General features: G+C 43.1%; 1 protein-coding gene across 1 annotated transcript in view; it reads left to right on the top strand.

The window, feature by feature from the left end:
• Window positions 1-16,047, top strand: part of rictora (RPTOR independent companion of MTOR, complex 2 a) — a 238,748-nt gene that overhangs the window by 177,512 nt on the left and 45,189 nt on the right. The window contains exons 32-33 of the mRNA XM_059644956.1: window positions 7,529-7,706; window positions 8,334-8,418. Of these exons, the coding sequence (XP_059500939.1) occupies window positions 7,529-7,706; window positions 8,334-8,418 (263 nt within the window). The remainder of the gene's footprint in view (window positions 1-7,528; window positions 7,707-8,333; window positions 8,419-16,047) is intronic.

The following is a 16,047-nucleotide window of genomic DNA, read 5'->3' as shown; positions in this document are numbered from 1 at the left end:
CACAGACTAAACTGTATCTTGATAGATTATTTTTATGGTTTTAATGGTGTGGTTCTTTCACAAACACAGACATTCTGCAGATTCAGCTTTAACGATGAAAAAGAAGTTTACATAGGAATTAGGAGTGGGAGTAGGCAACTCACCCTTCAAGCTGGCTCCACCATTTAACACGATTATGGCTGATCCATGTGTAGTCCGAACTCCACTTGCCTGCCTGTTACCCATAGCCCTTTTATCCAGCTTTTCATCGGAAACGTATCTGTTTCTTTCTGTTGATTGATTCTGCCTCCACTGCACTCTGACACTGAGTTCTACGGATTCGCAACCATCTGAGAGAAGTGGTTTCTCCCCAGCTCAGTTTTGAACCTATCTCCTCTCACTGTATTTATCCCCTCTTGTTTGAGATTGTCCCACATCCACCTTCACAGTCCCCTTTAGCATCTTATGTACCTCAGTGAGATCCCTCCTCATTCTTCTGAACTGCGGCAAGTACAAATCTAAGCTATTGAACAGCTCCTTGTGCTTTCACCCCTGGAATCAACCTCGTGAACCTCCAGTGCCACCACATCCTTCCCCAAATAAGGATACCAAAATTGGATGCACTGTTCCAGAGGTGGTCTTACCAATGCCTTATATAATTGTAAACAACAGTTCTTTATAATCCAGTCTTCTTGCAATAAATGCCTGGATTCCATTTGCATTTCATATTAAATGCTACACCTGCGTACCTACTTTCTACAGTTCGTGCACAAGGACACCCAGATCCCTCTGCACTGATGCACTTTGAATCTGTTTCCCATTTAAATAACAATTTGTCCCTTTATTTTATTTGGTCCAAAATGGACAACCTCATATTTATCTGCATTAAATTCCATTTGCTGGACTCTGGCCCATTTTCCTATCCTATCAATATCATAGAATCCCTACAGTGTGGAAGCAGGCCATTCGCTCCACCGAGTGTACACCACCGAATCCCACCCAGACCCCCACCCCATCTGTGTAACTCTGCATTTCTCATGACTAATCCCACCTAACTTGTGCATCCTTGGACACTATATGGGCAATTTAGCATGGCCTATCCACCTCTGGGAGGAAATCCACACAGACACAGGGAGAATGTGCAAATTCCACACAGACAGTCGCCCAAGGGTAGAATCAAACCTGACTCACTGGTGCTGTGAGGCAGCAGTGCAGTGCCCAACTGTAAACTCTTTATCTCCTCGTCACTGCCTGTTTCCCACCTAGTTTAGTATCATCTGTAAATCTTGCTGTGTTACATTCTGTTCCTGCTTGCAGATCATTTACTTAGATTGTAAAACGTTAAGGTCAGAGAACTAAACCCTGCGGTACCCCACCAGTTACCATTTGCCATCCAAGAAAAGGACACTTTTAACTCTGCTTTCTATCAGTCAGCCAATCCTCTATCCGTGCCAATCCTCGACCCTTAAACCCCCTGGGATCTAACTTTCAAGAACTGTCTTTAGAACATAGAACAATACAGCACAGAACAGGCCCTTTGGCCCTTGGTGTTGCGCTGACCTGTTAACTAATCTAAGCCCCTCCCCTTATACTATCTCATCATCATCCATCTGCTTGTCCAAGGACTGTTTAAATGCCCCTCATGTGGCTGAGTTAATTATATTGGCAGGCAGGGCGTCCCATGCCCTTACCACTCTCTGAGTAAAGAACCTGCCTCTGACATCTGTCTTAAATCTATCACCCCTCAATTTGTAGGTACAAGCTGACGTCATCATCCTCGGAAAAAGACTCTCACTATCCATCCTATCTAATCCTCTGATCATCTTGTATGTCTGTATCAAATCCCCTCTTAGCCTCCTTCTCTCCAATGAGAACAGACCCAAGTCTCTCAGCCGTTTTTTGTAAGGCCTTTGCTCCAGACCAGCAACATCCTGGTAAATCTCCTCTGCAGCTTTTCCAATGCTTCCACATCCTTCCTGTAATGGGGCAACCAGAACTGCACGCAATATTCCAAATGAGGTCGCACTAGCGTTTTGTACGGTTGCAGCATGACATCACGGCTCCGGAACTCAATCCCTCTACCAATAAAACCTAACACACTGTAAGCCGCCTTAACAGCACTATCAACCTGGGTGGCAACTTTCAGGGATCTATGTACATGGACACCAAGATCCCTCTGCACATCCACACTGCCAAGAATCTTTCCACTGACCCGGTATTCTGCCTTCCTATTATTCCTCCCAAAATGAATCACCTCACATTTGTCCACATTGAACTCCGTTTGCCACCTTTCAGCCTAATTCTGCAGTTTATCCAAGTCTCCCTGCAATATTCTTCCACAGTGTCCACCACTCCACCGACTTTAGTGTCATCTGCAAACTTACTAACCTATCCACCTATGCCTGCATCCAAGTCATTTATAAAAATGACAAACAGCAGTGGTCCCAAAACAGATCCTTGAGGCACACCACTAGTAACCAGACTCCAGGTTGAATATTTTCCATCAACCACCACTTGTTGCCTTCTTACAGATAGCCAGTTTCTAATCCAAACTGCTAAATCTCCCTCAATCTCATGCCTCCGTATTTTCTCCAATAACCTACCATGTGGAACCTTATCAAAGGCTTTACTGAAGTCCATGTACACCACGTCATCTGCCCTATCTTCATCCACATGCTTGGTCACATTCTCAAAAAACTCAGAGATTTTTGAGACATGACCTGCCCTTGACGAATCCATGCTATCTCCAATCAAATTGTTGCTTGCTAGATGATTATAAATCCTATCTCTTATAATCCTTTCCAAAACATTTCCTACAACAGACGTAAGGCTCACAGGCCTATAATTACCTAGGTCATCTCTACTGCCCTTCTTGAACAAGGGCACAACATTCGCAATCCTCCAGTCCTCTGCTACTAAACCTGTCGACAATGAGGACTCAAAGATCAAGGCCAAAGTCTCCACCACCATCTCCCTAGCTTCCCAGACAATCCTCAGAAAAATCCATCTGGCCCAGGGGATTTATCTACCTTCACACCTTCCAGAATTGATAACACCACCTCCTTACTAACCTCAATCCTTTCAATTCTAGAAGCCCGTAACTCAGTCTTCTCCTCTACAATATTCTCCTTTTCCTGAGTGAAAACAGATGAGAAATATTCGTTTAGTACCTCTCCCGATCTCCTCAGGGTCCACACACAACTTCCCACTTCTGTCTTTGACTGGCCCTATTCCTACCCCAGTCATCCTCTTATTCCTCACATACCTATAGAAAGCTTTAGGGTTCTCCTTTATGCTACCTGCTCATGTCCCATCCTTGCTCTTCTCAGCTCACTCTTTAAATCCTTCCTAGCTAATCTGTAACTCTCCGTCACCTTATCTGAACCATCTCGTCTCATCGTCACATAAACCTCCCTCTTCCGCTTAACAAGAGATACAATTTCTTTCGTAAATCACGGTTCCCTTACCTTATCACTTCCTCCCTGCCTGACAGGAACATACCGATCGAGGACACGCAATATCTGTTCCTTAAACCAGCTCCACATGTTGATTGTCCCCATCCCCTGCATTTTGCTACCCCATTCTATGCCTACTAAGTCTTGCCTAATCGCATATAATTGCCCTTCCCCCATCTATAACTCTTGCCCTGTGGCATGCTCCTATCCCTTTCCATCGCTGAACTAAATGTAACCAAATTATGGTCACTCTCTCTCCAAAGTGCTCACCTATCACTAAATCAAGTACCAGATCCAGTGTGGCCTCCCCTCTTATCGGCCCTTCGACATACTGTGTCAGGAAACCATCCTGCACACATTGGACAAAAACTGCTCCATCCGACATACTAGAGTTATAGCATTTCCAGTTAATGTTAGGGAAGTTAAAGTCTCCCATAATGACTGCCTCGTTCCTCACACTCCTGCCCAGAATCGTTCTGCCAATCCTCTCCTTCACATCCCTGCGGAGGCCTATAAAAAAACTCCCAGCAGTGTTACCTCTCCTCTCCTGTTTCTGACCACAGCCCATACCACCTCAGTAGATGATTCCTCATCAAAGGTTATTTCAGCCACCGTTAAACTGTCCTTGACTAACAAAGCCACACCTCCCCCCCACCGCCCCCTTACCACCTTCCCTGATCTTAATGGAAGATCTAAACCCTGGAAGTGGCAACATCCATTCCTGACCTTGCACTATCCATGTCTCTGAAATGGTCACAACATCGAAGTCCCAGGTGCCTATCCACACTGCAAGCTCACCTACCTTATTCCGGATACTCCTGGCGTTGAAGTTCAAACCAGCTTGTTGTCTGCCAGCATATTCCTGTGACAGTGAGATCCTGTCCATGTCCTCCCTACTCTCTTCCTACTGTGTACTGGAACTACACCTCAGCTTCCCATCATGTGGCACCTTGTCAGATGCCTTCTGGAAGCCTGGATATGCCACTTTCCCTAGATTCCCCATTATCTATCTTGCTGGTCACAACCTGAAAGAACTTCAAGTTTGTCAAGCAAAACTTCCCCTTCATGAACCCGTGCAGACTCTGGTTAATTGAGCTTTGTTTTTCCAAGTGTTCAGTTATCTCCTCTTTTTTGATTGACTCCAGCAACCACCACACTACAGAGGTCAAACGAACTGGTCGTCGTCTCCCACTTTTTGCCTGTCTCTTTTTTGAATAAGGATGTCATATCAGAATGTTTCTGATCCACTCATACTTTTTGAGAATCTGGGGAATTTTGAAAATTCATAACTAAAGCACCCACTGCCTCTGCTGCCACCTCTTTTAATACCCTAGGGTGCAGGCCATCAAGCCCCAGGGACTTATCTGCCTTTAATCCCATCGGTTTACTTAATACCTTCTCCCTTGTTATATTACTATTTGGGGGGACACGGGTGGCTCTAAATTACTCCTACCAAGGGGTTTCTTCCTTTTGCTTTTTATTTCCACCCAGACTGATTAAACATATTGATCTCTATTGTCAATATCATTTCTCAATACAGTCTTGATGCCATCCTTAAACAATAAAGCAATGCCACCTCCTGCTCCTTCTTGTCTGTGTTTTGCGAACATTGAGTACCCTTGGATATTTAATTCCCATTCCTGATCTTGATGTAACCATGTTACAGTAATCCCCACCAGGCTGTACCCCATTGTCTCAATTTGTGCTGTCAGTTCATCAACTTTATTCCGAATACTGAGTACGTTTAGGTGAAAGATTTTTAAATTCCACTTGTTGGCTTTCTCTTTTAATATTTTCTTGTGCACTATGCTTTTCTCCATACTCCATCTTTATTTATTAATCCCTGATAACACTGAGCCTCACCTCTATCATTTTCTCCACTCTCAAGTCACATTTTGATCTGTTACGATTCTGTCCCTCACCATGGTTGTTCGACTGGGCCTGCCTGTTTATCCTGTTAACCTCTACTTTTTGCTGATTTGTTACTTTGGTTCCCACCCAGCCTATTAGTTTAAATCCACACATGTTGGACGAGCAAACCTTCCTGTCAGGATGCTGGTGCCCCTCCAGTAAAAATGCAAGTGATTCCTTCTATATAGGCCCCACCTGCCTTGGAAGAAATCCCAATGATCCAAAAATCTAAAAACTTCCCCATCTATACCAGCTGTTTAGCCATGACTTAAACTGTACTATCTCTCTATTCCTTGCTGCACTATCATGCAACACAAGGAATAATTGAGAGATTACAACCCTGGAAGTCCTGCTTTCCATCTTCTTGTCTAGCTCCCTGAACTCTCCTTGCAGGACCTCATCACTTTTCCTGCCTGTGTTATCGGTGCTACTGTGTACCACAACTTCTGACTATTCCAAAAGAAATGTAGACAGAACAAAATAAACCATACTATTTACATAAAGCACAAACTTAAATGTTTTAAAGCACAGTAAACAGTATAATTGATGCCAATAACAGACCTTACATGAATCAAGAGAATTCCCTTCTAATTCACATGTATAAGATTTAATTTAACTGTAGCTTCAATGACCCATCTTAAGAATCAGCCTCTTTCTGGAGCCTTAATGCAACCGAGCTTTGATTTTCTCAATATTAAATAGCCCTTTCGGGGTTTTAACCAAATACTTGCGATCTGTATCTTCTAAACCAAACTACTTAGACTGAAGTAACGTCTTTCTTAACAGTGCTAAACTATCTCTGTTTCTCAGCTTCATTTGCTCAGCCAAAACTTCTGCAAATCCGCCCCAAACTGAAACTGAAACTTTTTCTGAAGAAGGGTCTCAACCCGAAATGTCAGCTTTCCTGCTCCTCTGATGCTGCTTGGCCTGCTGTGTTCATCCAGCTTCACGCCGTGTTATCGCAGATTCTCCAGCATCAGCAGTTCCTACCTTCTCTGAAACTTAAAAGCTTTTTTTCTAAGCTGTTGGTTTATCAGAGAAAAAGAGAATTTCTAACTGAAAATGTAATGCGCTACACTGTTTATTTTGCTCGCTTGTTGACTCTCCCAATGTTTAAAAAGAATTCACCAAGGCTACAGAAATACTTTCAGGTTAAGTAAACACACAGAAAACACTGGTTCAAAATCCAAAATAAATTATATTGAAATATATATAAATCATTGTGGTCAGATGACCAGCAACGGTCAGTTTTAAGGAATATCTTGAAGGTTGACAGTGAGGTAGGCAGAGAGTTTTAGGCACAGAATTCTAGACCTTGCAACTGAAACAACGAAAGGTTTGACCACCACAGGCATTTAAAATCAGGGTGCTCAAGAGACCAGAATTTGAGGAGCACAGAGATCTGAGCACTGTAGGGCTGGAGCAGATTAGAGAGATGCGGGGAGAAGATCAAGGTCATGAAACAAGAAGAGAATTTTAAAATCAAGTCATTGCTTGACTGGCATAATGTAGGTCACTAAGCCCTAGGGCTGATAGGAGAAGGAGACTTGAAAAGAGTTAAGATATGGGCAGCAGAGGTTTAGATTACTTCAAGTTTGCAGAGGGTAGAAGGTTGGTCATCAGCTGGAGTGTGTTATATTAGTCGTCTAAGGGATTTAAGTTGAAGTGTTAGACCTGAATGTTGCCAGAAGCATTGTTGCAAAACACTAGTAACCTTTTGCTGTAAAAAAAGAGTATGTTTATTTGCTGGTCTAATCTTAGTACAGAAAGACATTTTGTTTTTAATGGAGGACTGTGCAATGTTTACAACATAGAAATAGCACCACCATCATGGAGAAGAGGAGAATTTGGAAAGATCTATTTATAAACAAAATAACTCAATCCTATTGTCAAAAATATTCTTTAAAGTCAGTCAATCCCAATAAGGTATCACTCTATCTTAACTTTGCAAGCTCAGAGATCAAACAACACCCGGTCATAGTCCCAACAGGTTTATTTGAAAACACAAGTTTTCAGAGCCTCAGTCCACACCTGAAAAGGAATAAGACTCCGAAAGCTTGTGTTTTCAAATAAACTTGTTGGACTAAAACCTAGTGTCATGTGGTTTCTGACCTTGCCCATTCCAGTATGCAGGTCAGTAGAAACTGCTCTTATTTCTGTTCATCTCTCGCATTCTCCTTCAGATTCATCAAAGCCTTGAGCTTTGCCTCGCTGGACAAAGAGGATTTATTAAGCCCAATAAATCATACAACACTTCAGCGTTCTTCCTCTGTACGTTCCATGGTCTCCAATGCCACTTGTGGCAGCACAGACGACTACATAGGACTGGCGTTGCCGAGCGACATTAATGAGCTGTTCCAGGTAGGCCCAGCAGAGGGAATGAATCCTGCGTCAGATTGCTACCTGTAATATCTCAGGCCAGGGCTAGGGGCTGTATACCATCCATATAGTTATGTCATTGTTTGTGAACAGGGGAACTATCTCGGGGACTCAAAGGAGGGTCCTGTGTCTGAGGTAATGTACCTGGCATAGTTTGTTGGATGAATTAGGTTTCTAGTTACTCGAGCCATTCATTTAATACAACTTGAGGCTGTCTTATTGTCATCTTGAACGAAGTAGCTTTGAATCCCACAATTGGATAAGCAACTGACATGGGATTTTTTTTGTCTAATTTCAGTGTTGGCAGTGTAAGGTTTTGTAAATGTAGGCGGGTTACACATGCTCCATATTTTGCCAATTGCAAACATCCGAAAGAAGGCGCTGTTTGATTCCATTAACAAATCACTGGCAGATACAGCCCACTGACATTGCAAAAATCATACAGTGTTACTAGGAAATATTCCAAAAGCACCTGTTTCCTTCCATGAATATACAAGTTCTGTACTACTAGGCTGCTTCATCTGCTTGTTCTTAAGCAGTCGGTATCTTAATCTGAAATTTTAAAATGAAGTTGTAATGCTAACAGTTTCATCTTATACTTCTCTCTAGGTGAAAGAGATTCCATACTTTCAGCAGAAGTATATCCTGCCTAAAGAGGATCATTCCCTCCAAGACCAGGAGTCTGATAATGAAGGTGAGAGCAGATATCTAGGCCATCCCAACCATCTTTCCAATGGAAACTGCAGAGCCATGGCTACCATCTGAGTACAGGACTGAATTCCACACTCATGCTACCCACAGTAGCATGCTGACAATTTGTCCTGCACAGCATGACTACAAGCTTGCTTTTTGTTGGCAGGTGAGAGGATTGAGGACTTTGATAGTACCCGTGGTGATGCTTTGCCTCCCAGCCTTTGAGATCAAGGCATTGTTTGACTGAGTGCAACATTAAGGACCCCTTCCAATCAAGAAACCTGACTGTAGAAGCTACTTAGAATCAAGGAAGCCAGTTATCTTCGCTCCAGAACATCTCTGTAGGGATTGCTCAAGCTAGTGGCCTAGGCCCAACATTCTTCAGCTGTTTTACCACGAACTTTCCTTCAATCAGAAGATCTGAAGTGGGAAACTCCCTGATGATTGCACAATGCTCACACTGTTTGCACCTCCTCAGAGTGACATTTGCAATTCCTTGCGTGGCATTTGCATCATTCAAGTGATAGGCAGTGACCATTATTATAATCCTAACTGAAGGTAGCACTGAACAAGAGTGAAACCAGGTTTAATAGAGCATGATAATAAAGTGTGAAGCTGGATGAACACAGCAGGCCAAGCAGCATCTCAGGAGCACAAAAGCTGACGTTTCGGGCCTAGACCCTTCATCAGAGAGGAGGATGGGAATGAGGGTTCTGGAATAAATAGGGAGAGAGGGGGAGGCGGATAGAAGATGGAGAGAAAAGAAGATAGGTGGAGAGGAGAGTATAGGTGGGGAGGTAGAGTGGGGATAGGTCAGTCCAGGGAAGACGGACAGGTCAAGGAGGTGGGATGAGGTTAGTAGGTAGGATGGAGGTGCGGCTTGGGGTGGGAGGAAGGGATGGGTGAGAGGAAGAACAGGTTAGGGAGGCAGAGACAGGCTGGGCTGGTTTTGGGATGCAGTGGGTGGAGGGGAAGAGCTGGGCTGGTTTTGGGATGCAGTGCGGGGAGGGGAAGAGCTGGGCTGGTTTTGGGATGCAATGGGTGGAGGGGAAGAACTGGGCTGGTTGTGTGGTGCAGTGCGGGGAGGGGACGAACTGGGCTGGTTTTGGGATGCGGTGGGGTAAGGGGAGATTTTGAAGCTGGTGAAGTCCACATTGATACCATTGGGCTGCAGGGTTCCCAAGCGGAATATGAGTTGCTGTTCCTGCAACCTTCGGGTGGCATCATTGTGGCACTGCAGGAGGCCCATGATGGACATGTCATCTAAAGAATGGGAGGGGGAGTTGAAATGGTTTGCGACTGGGAGGTGCAGTTGTTTATTGCGAACCGAGCGGAGGTGTTCTGCAAAGCGGTCCCCAAGCCTCCGCTTGGTTTCCCCAATGCAGAGGGAGCCACACCGGGTACAATGGATACAGTATACCATATTGGCAGGTGTGCAGGTGAACCTCTGCTTAATATGGAAGGTCATCTTGGGGCCTGGGATAGGGGTGAGGGAGGAGGTGTGGGGGCAAGTGTAGCACTTCCTGCGGTTTCAGGGGAAGGTGTCGGGTGTGGTGGGGTTGGAGTGCAGTGTGGAGCGAACAAGGGAGTCGTGGAGAGAGTGGTCTCTCCAGAAAGTAGACAAGGGTGGGGATGGAAAAATGTCTTGGGTGGTGGGGTCGGATGATAGAGCATGAGTCTTATTTTTGAAATTTTGCTGCTGTTGTCAGTCACTCAGCTTATTCACATGAGCTAGTTCTTTTAATAAGGAGTGCAAGCTTATTACACAAACAAAAGCTGTACATGAAATATATGACAATTTGGAAAGATCTATTTATAAACAAAAAAAATTCATTCCTATTGTCCTCTTTAAAGTCACTCAATCCTAGTAAGGTATCGCTCCTGTCTTAACTTTGCAAGCTCAGAAATCAAACAATATCCGGTCATAGTCCCAGCAGGTTTATTTGAAAACACAAGCTTTCAAAGGAATAAGACTCCGAAAACTTGTGTTTTCCAATAAACCTGTTGGACTAAAACCTAGTGACATATGATTTCTGACCTTGCCCATTCCAGTCCGACACCAGCCCCTCCACTTCTTAACTTTTCAATGTCATGCTCAACTGACTCCTTTTAGCTCTCGTGGCCTGGCCAGTTCTTTCTGATCTTGAAAACCTCGAGATTTCTGATGACTCCCACAGGCTGGAGGCTTCTCCAAACTGAAAACTGCCTTTCTGCTAAAATGACTTCTCTTCTGAACTCAACTACAAATGACCCCGATTATCTGTTTCTGTATCCTAAAACTTAACTTTGTAAGCCATTAGCAATTAACTCACCAGGTAGTTAATCAAGACACATAGTCACATGCTTTAAAGAACATCAAATCACTGAAACTAAAATCCATTTTTCCTCTTCTGGATTTCCCAAACAATACCATTACCAACAAGAAAGAATCCATGAAGAGTCCAGCAGTCTGACCTACGTGAAATGAATTGGCTTGAGAATAGGTCAAAAAAGAGGCAGTGGGATAGGTTTAAGGAGATATTTCGGAATTCTCAAAATAATCTAAATTTAATCTGCATGTAAACTTGAAAAATCAGAATGGCAGTAGCAGCCTGGACAATGACTTCATAAAATATTTTCAAGATAGCTTTTTTGAAGCAGCACCATATGGAACCAATCAAAGAGCAGGCTCTATTAGACTTGGTTTTGTATAATGTGACAGAGTTAATCGATGACCTCGGTATAAATGCATCAATAGGTGAGCCTCATCTGCCATTCAGCGTGATTGTGGCTGGTCCTATCTTAATACAATGCTCTGTCTCCCCAGATCCCTTAACATCTTTAGTGTTACAGAGAAGCATAGACAATAGGAGTTGGAGTAGGGCCTTTGAACCTACTCCATTGTTCAGAAATTACACAAAACCAGGTTATAGTTCAACAGAGGTAGCAAGAACTGCAGATGCTGGAGTCAGAGACAACACAGTGGAGCTAAGGAACACAGCAGGCTAAGCAGCATTGGGACTTGAAATGCCAACTTCTCTGCTCCTCTGATGCTGCCTGGCCGGCTGTGTTCCTCCAGCTGCATACTGCATAGTTCCACAAATTTATTTGAAGACGCAGGCATTTGGAGTCTTACTCTTCAGGTGTTAGTGAGAGAGGTATAGTATCAGACTCCGAATTTATATGTAAAAGATCAAAGGGTCACACCACTGTTGAGGATTTACTAAACAAACCAAAGATATTTCAATTGATTAATACTTATATATAAATCCCAAAATTCCTTTGAAGTCACTGTCCTGAAAGAACTAAAGGTTTTATCACTGTTAAGAAGAGATGGCATTTTAGGTCAGACAATGCATGTTATGTGCGAGGCCTTGATTAGAATCTGTTTGTGTTTTGGTTTGGAGTCAGGTTGGTTTTATTTCTAAACTAGAAACTTATAAAATGCCACTTGACTGTCTATAAATTGTGTGCTTTTTGAACAAAATAAAATAGGGGAAGGAGAATTGTGTGTGTGGGGGGGAGGCGAGTGCGTGTGTGGGGTATGTGTGAGAGTGGGATGTTGTGAGCTGAGTGTGTGTGTGTTTGCACGTGTGTGTGGGGTGGGGAAAGAGTTTGTGTGTGTGCGCTTGAGAATCAGTGTATGAGAGATTCTGTGTGAGTGTGTATGTGTAGGGGTGGTGGTGGCAGAGGGGTGAGAGAGAAAGTGTGTGTGTGCACACTCTTGAGAGACAGTGTGTATGTGAGAGGTTCTGTGCATCGAGTGGTGGTGTCACACACCTGTAGTGTGACATGAACACAAACTTGGCTACCAGCCACTGCTCAGCGACTCTGCATTGTCATGTATCCTGAAGTCTGCCTTGGAGGACGTTTACCCAAAGATCTGAGACCAAACATTCTTGACTGTTGCATTGTTCCCCCACTGGAAGGGAGCAGCCTTGTCTGGTAATTTTTTGCTTTGTGCCTATTCATCTGTTGTCATAGCATCTGCATGATTTCTTCAATATACCATGCCCTGGGGCATCCTTGCCGGCAGCGTGTGAGATCAATAATGTTGGCTGAGTCACATGAATGTCTGCCGTGCACGTTGTAGGTGGTGGTCACACATGTGAGGGTAGTGTCCATGTCGAAGATCTGACATGATCATAAGATCCCTACGGTGTGTTACAGAGGTTACCCTGACTGAGTTGTATGGTGCTGTGATTGATGTTGTCCTGAAGGCTGGGTAGTTTCCTGCAAATAGTGGTCTGTTTATGGTTTGGTTGTTGTTAGAAGGCAAGAAGTCGAGGCATGGGGAAAATCTCGGTTAGGCGCTTATCGGCATCAGTAATGTATTGAAGGTTGCAAAGAACATGGAGTAGTTTCTCCGCTCCTAGGAAGTACTGGATGACGAAGGGTACCCTATCAGAAGTGTCCCGCGTCTTTTCTGAGGCGGTTGTTACAGTTTTTCACTGTGGCACGTCGGAACTGGCGATTGATGAGTTGAGCATCGTATTCTGTTCCTATGAAGGTATCCTTCAACACTTCCAGGTGTCCGTCTCATTCCTCCTTATCCACGCAGATCCTGTGTATGCGTAGGGCTTGACCCTTGGGGATGCGCACACATGTGAATCTATGGGGTGAATTTGTATTTGCAAATACATTCTGTTTTGTTCAAAAAGCATACAATTTATTGACAGTCTGTCAATGTGCCATTTTATAAATTCCTACTTTAGTAATAAAACCAATTTGACTCCAGACCAAAACATAGACAGATTCTAAACAAGGCCTCACACATAACATGCATTGCCTGACCTAAAACGTCACCACCTCTTTCCCCTGATAAAGCCGTTAGTTCTCACAGGTCAGTGATTTCAAACCAATTCTAGGACTAACATAAACATATTATTCAATTAAAACATTCTGATTAAAGATTCAGCAGCATGTTGGTTTGTTTAGCATATTCTCATCAGTGGTGTGACCCTTTGATCTTTTACTTATAAATTCTGTGCCTGATACCTCTCTCACTAGCACCTGAAAAAGGAATAAGGCTCTGAAAGCTTGTGTTTTCAAATAAACCTGTTGGACTATAACCTGGCAGTGTGTGATTTCTGGCATTGTCCACCCCAGTCCAATACTGACACCTCCACATCACTGTTCAGTCTTCCAAAGGCTGATCATCCATCTCATCACCGTGTTCCTGTTTTCTCCCTATATTCTTCGATTGCTTTAGCCTTAAGAAAGGTAACTCCTCCTTGAAAGCGTTCAATGTTTTGGCCTCAAACACTTTTTGTGACAGAGAATTCCACAGGTTTACCAATCCCTGAGTAAAAAAAAATCCTCATCTCAGTCCTAAAAGGTCTACCCCTTATCTTTAGATTGTGGCCTCCCTAGTCATAGTGAACACCATTCCTATGTTTACCCTGTCTAATCCTGTTAGCACTTTATAAGTTTCTGAGATTCTCATTCTTCTGACCTCCAGTGAATACAGTCCTAACCGATCCAGTTTGTTCCCATACATTATCCTGCCATCCGAGCAATCAGTCTGGTAAACCTTCATTGCACTCCGTCCATAAACTGAACATCCTTCCTCAGATAAGAAGACCAAAACTGCATGCAGTATTCCAGGTATGATCATACCAATGCCCTATACCGTTTTAGCAACTTATCCCTGTTCCTGTATCAAAACCTCATGCAATGAAGGCCAACATACCATTTTCACCACCTGCTGTACCTACATGTTTACTGTCAGCAACTGGTGGAGAAGGACACCCAGGCCTCAGTACACTTCCCTGTTTCCCAATGTATCACCATTCAGATACTAGTCTACCTTTCTGTTTTTGCTTCTAAAGTGGATAACTTCACACTTATCCACATTATACTACATTGACCACGTATTGGCCTACACAGCTAGCTTGTCCAAATTATACTGAAACGTTTCAGCACCCTCCTCACAGTTTACCCTCCACCCAGCTTGGAGATAAGACACTTGGTTTTCTCATTGAAATCATTCATCTATATTGTGAATAGCTGGGTTCCAGAAACTGATTCATTCTATACCCACTAGTCATCATTTGGAAAAAGACTTGTTTATTCCTACTTTTTGTTTCTTGCCTTCCAACAGTTCTTTATCTGTGGCCAGTATACTATCCCAATCAGGTGCACTTTAATTTTACATGCGCATCTCTTTCTGTGGGACTGTTTTGAAAGCCTCCTGAAAATTTAAATAAACCACACCCACTGGATTTCCCTTATCCACACTTTTGGTTGCATCCTCAAAATGTCCAGCAAATTTGTCGAGCGCATCTTCCCCTCCGTAAATCCGTGCTGACTGAGAAATCCTGTCACAATCTTCCAAGTACATTGCTATTGTATCTTTTATAATGGATTCTAGAATTTTAAACATTACCAGTGTCAATTTAACTGGTCCATAAGTCACTGTTTACTCTCTGCCTGCCACCTTAAATATTGGGGTTACAATAGTTACCAAATCCACAGGAATTTTTCTGGAATTTACAGAATTTTGAATGATGACCACTGCTCGAATCTGAACTGTTCCCAGTCCTCAGTTCTCTTGCTTTTTTTTTGGACAATTTGAATCCTTTTCCTTGGATTTAATACTACCTCTAATTTCCCTCGTTCGCCGTGATCTGACTCTGTTGCCCATTATACTTTATACTAGACTGGGATGAATAACTTCTGCAGTTCATCCAAAGCGCACTTTAAATGCTTGCATTGCCTGGCTACTTCCATCCCTTAAAGTAATGATGCCCAGTTTATCATAGCTAGCTTACACCTCATACCATCACAATTCCCTTCAATTAAACTGAGGACCTTTGTCTCAGAAGCAAGTATGCCACTGTCCACTTAATGAAAGATCCCTTCCTATTGTGATCCTATCACTCTTACCTAACAGCCGATGCATAAATAAATTGCCAATTATTCCTTCCTGGTTATATATCAGAGTCATGGATGGCCTTTTTTCTAGTTGATTCCTCAATGTATTGATTCATAAAACTATTGTGGATACAATTGAAGAAGTCCTCTTCTATGCTATTACTATTATTGTTTTCCTCACTCTATATATAGATTGAAGTCATTTATAAAGCTGTACCTTTATAACTTACATTTCTAAATCCCTTTTTAATGCCTACCTCAATACAACTGCTACAGTTTGGGGTCCTTTATATAACCACCTCTATCTTTTCTGTCCCTTCACGTTTCTAAGATTCTACTTCACCTGAGCTAATATCCTGACTGTCCATTGCATTAGTTTCCTTTTTACCCTTAACTATATTCCAGTGAGCACGTCTCCACAGTCTTCTGTTGTAGACAGTTTCATAGGTTCACCCACCTCTGAGTGAAGAAATTTCTCCATCCCTCAGTCCAAAATGGCCCACTGTGTATCCTGAACATACGAGCAAAAACAAAGTTGCTGGCAAAGCTCAGCAGGCCTGGCAGCATCTGTGAAGGAAAAAACAGAGTTAATGTTTTGGGTCCAGTGATCCTTCCTCAGAACTGAGTTCTGAATTCTTCCTCAGTTCCAAAGAAGGGTCACTGGATCCAAAACATTAACTCTGTTTTTTCCTTCACAGATGGCTGCCAGACATGCTGAGCTTTTCCAGCAACTTTATTTTTGTTCCTGATTTACAGCATCTGCAGTTCTTCTGTT

The sequence above is a fragment of the Stegostoma tigrinum genome, chromosome 3, assembly GCF_030684315.1.
Source record: "Stegostoma tigrinum isolate sSteTig4 chromosome 3, sSteTig4.hap1, whole genome shotgun sequence".
Taxonomy (NCBI): Eukaryota; Metazoa; Chordata; class Chondrichthyes; order Orectolobiformes; family Stegostomatidae; genus Stegostoma; species Stegostoma tigrinum.
This window is presented reverse-complemented; position numbering and strand designations above follow the sequence as displayed.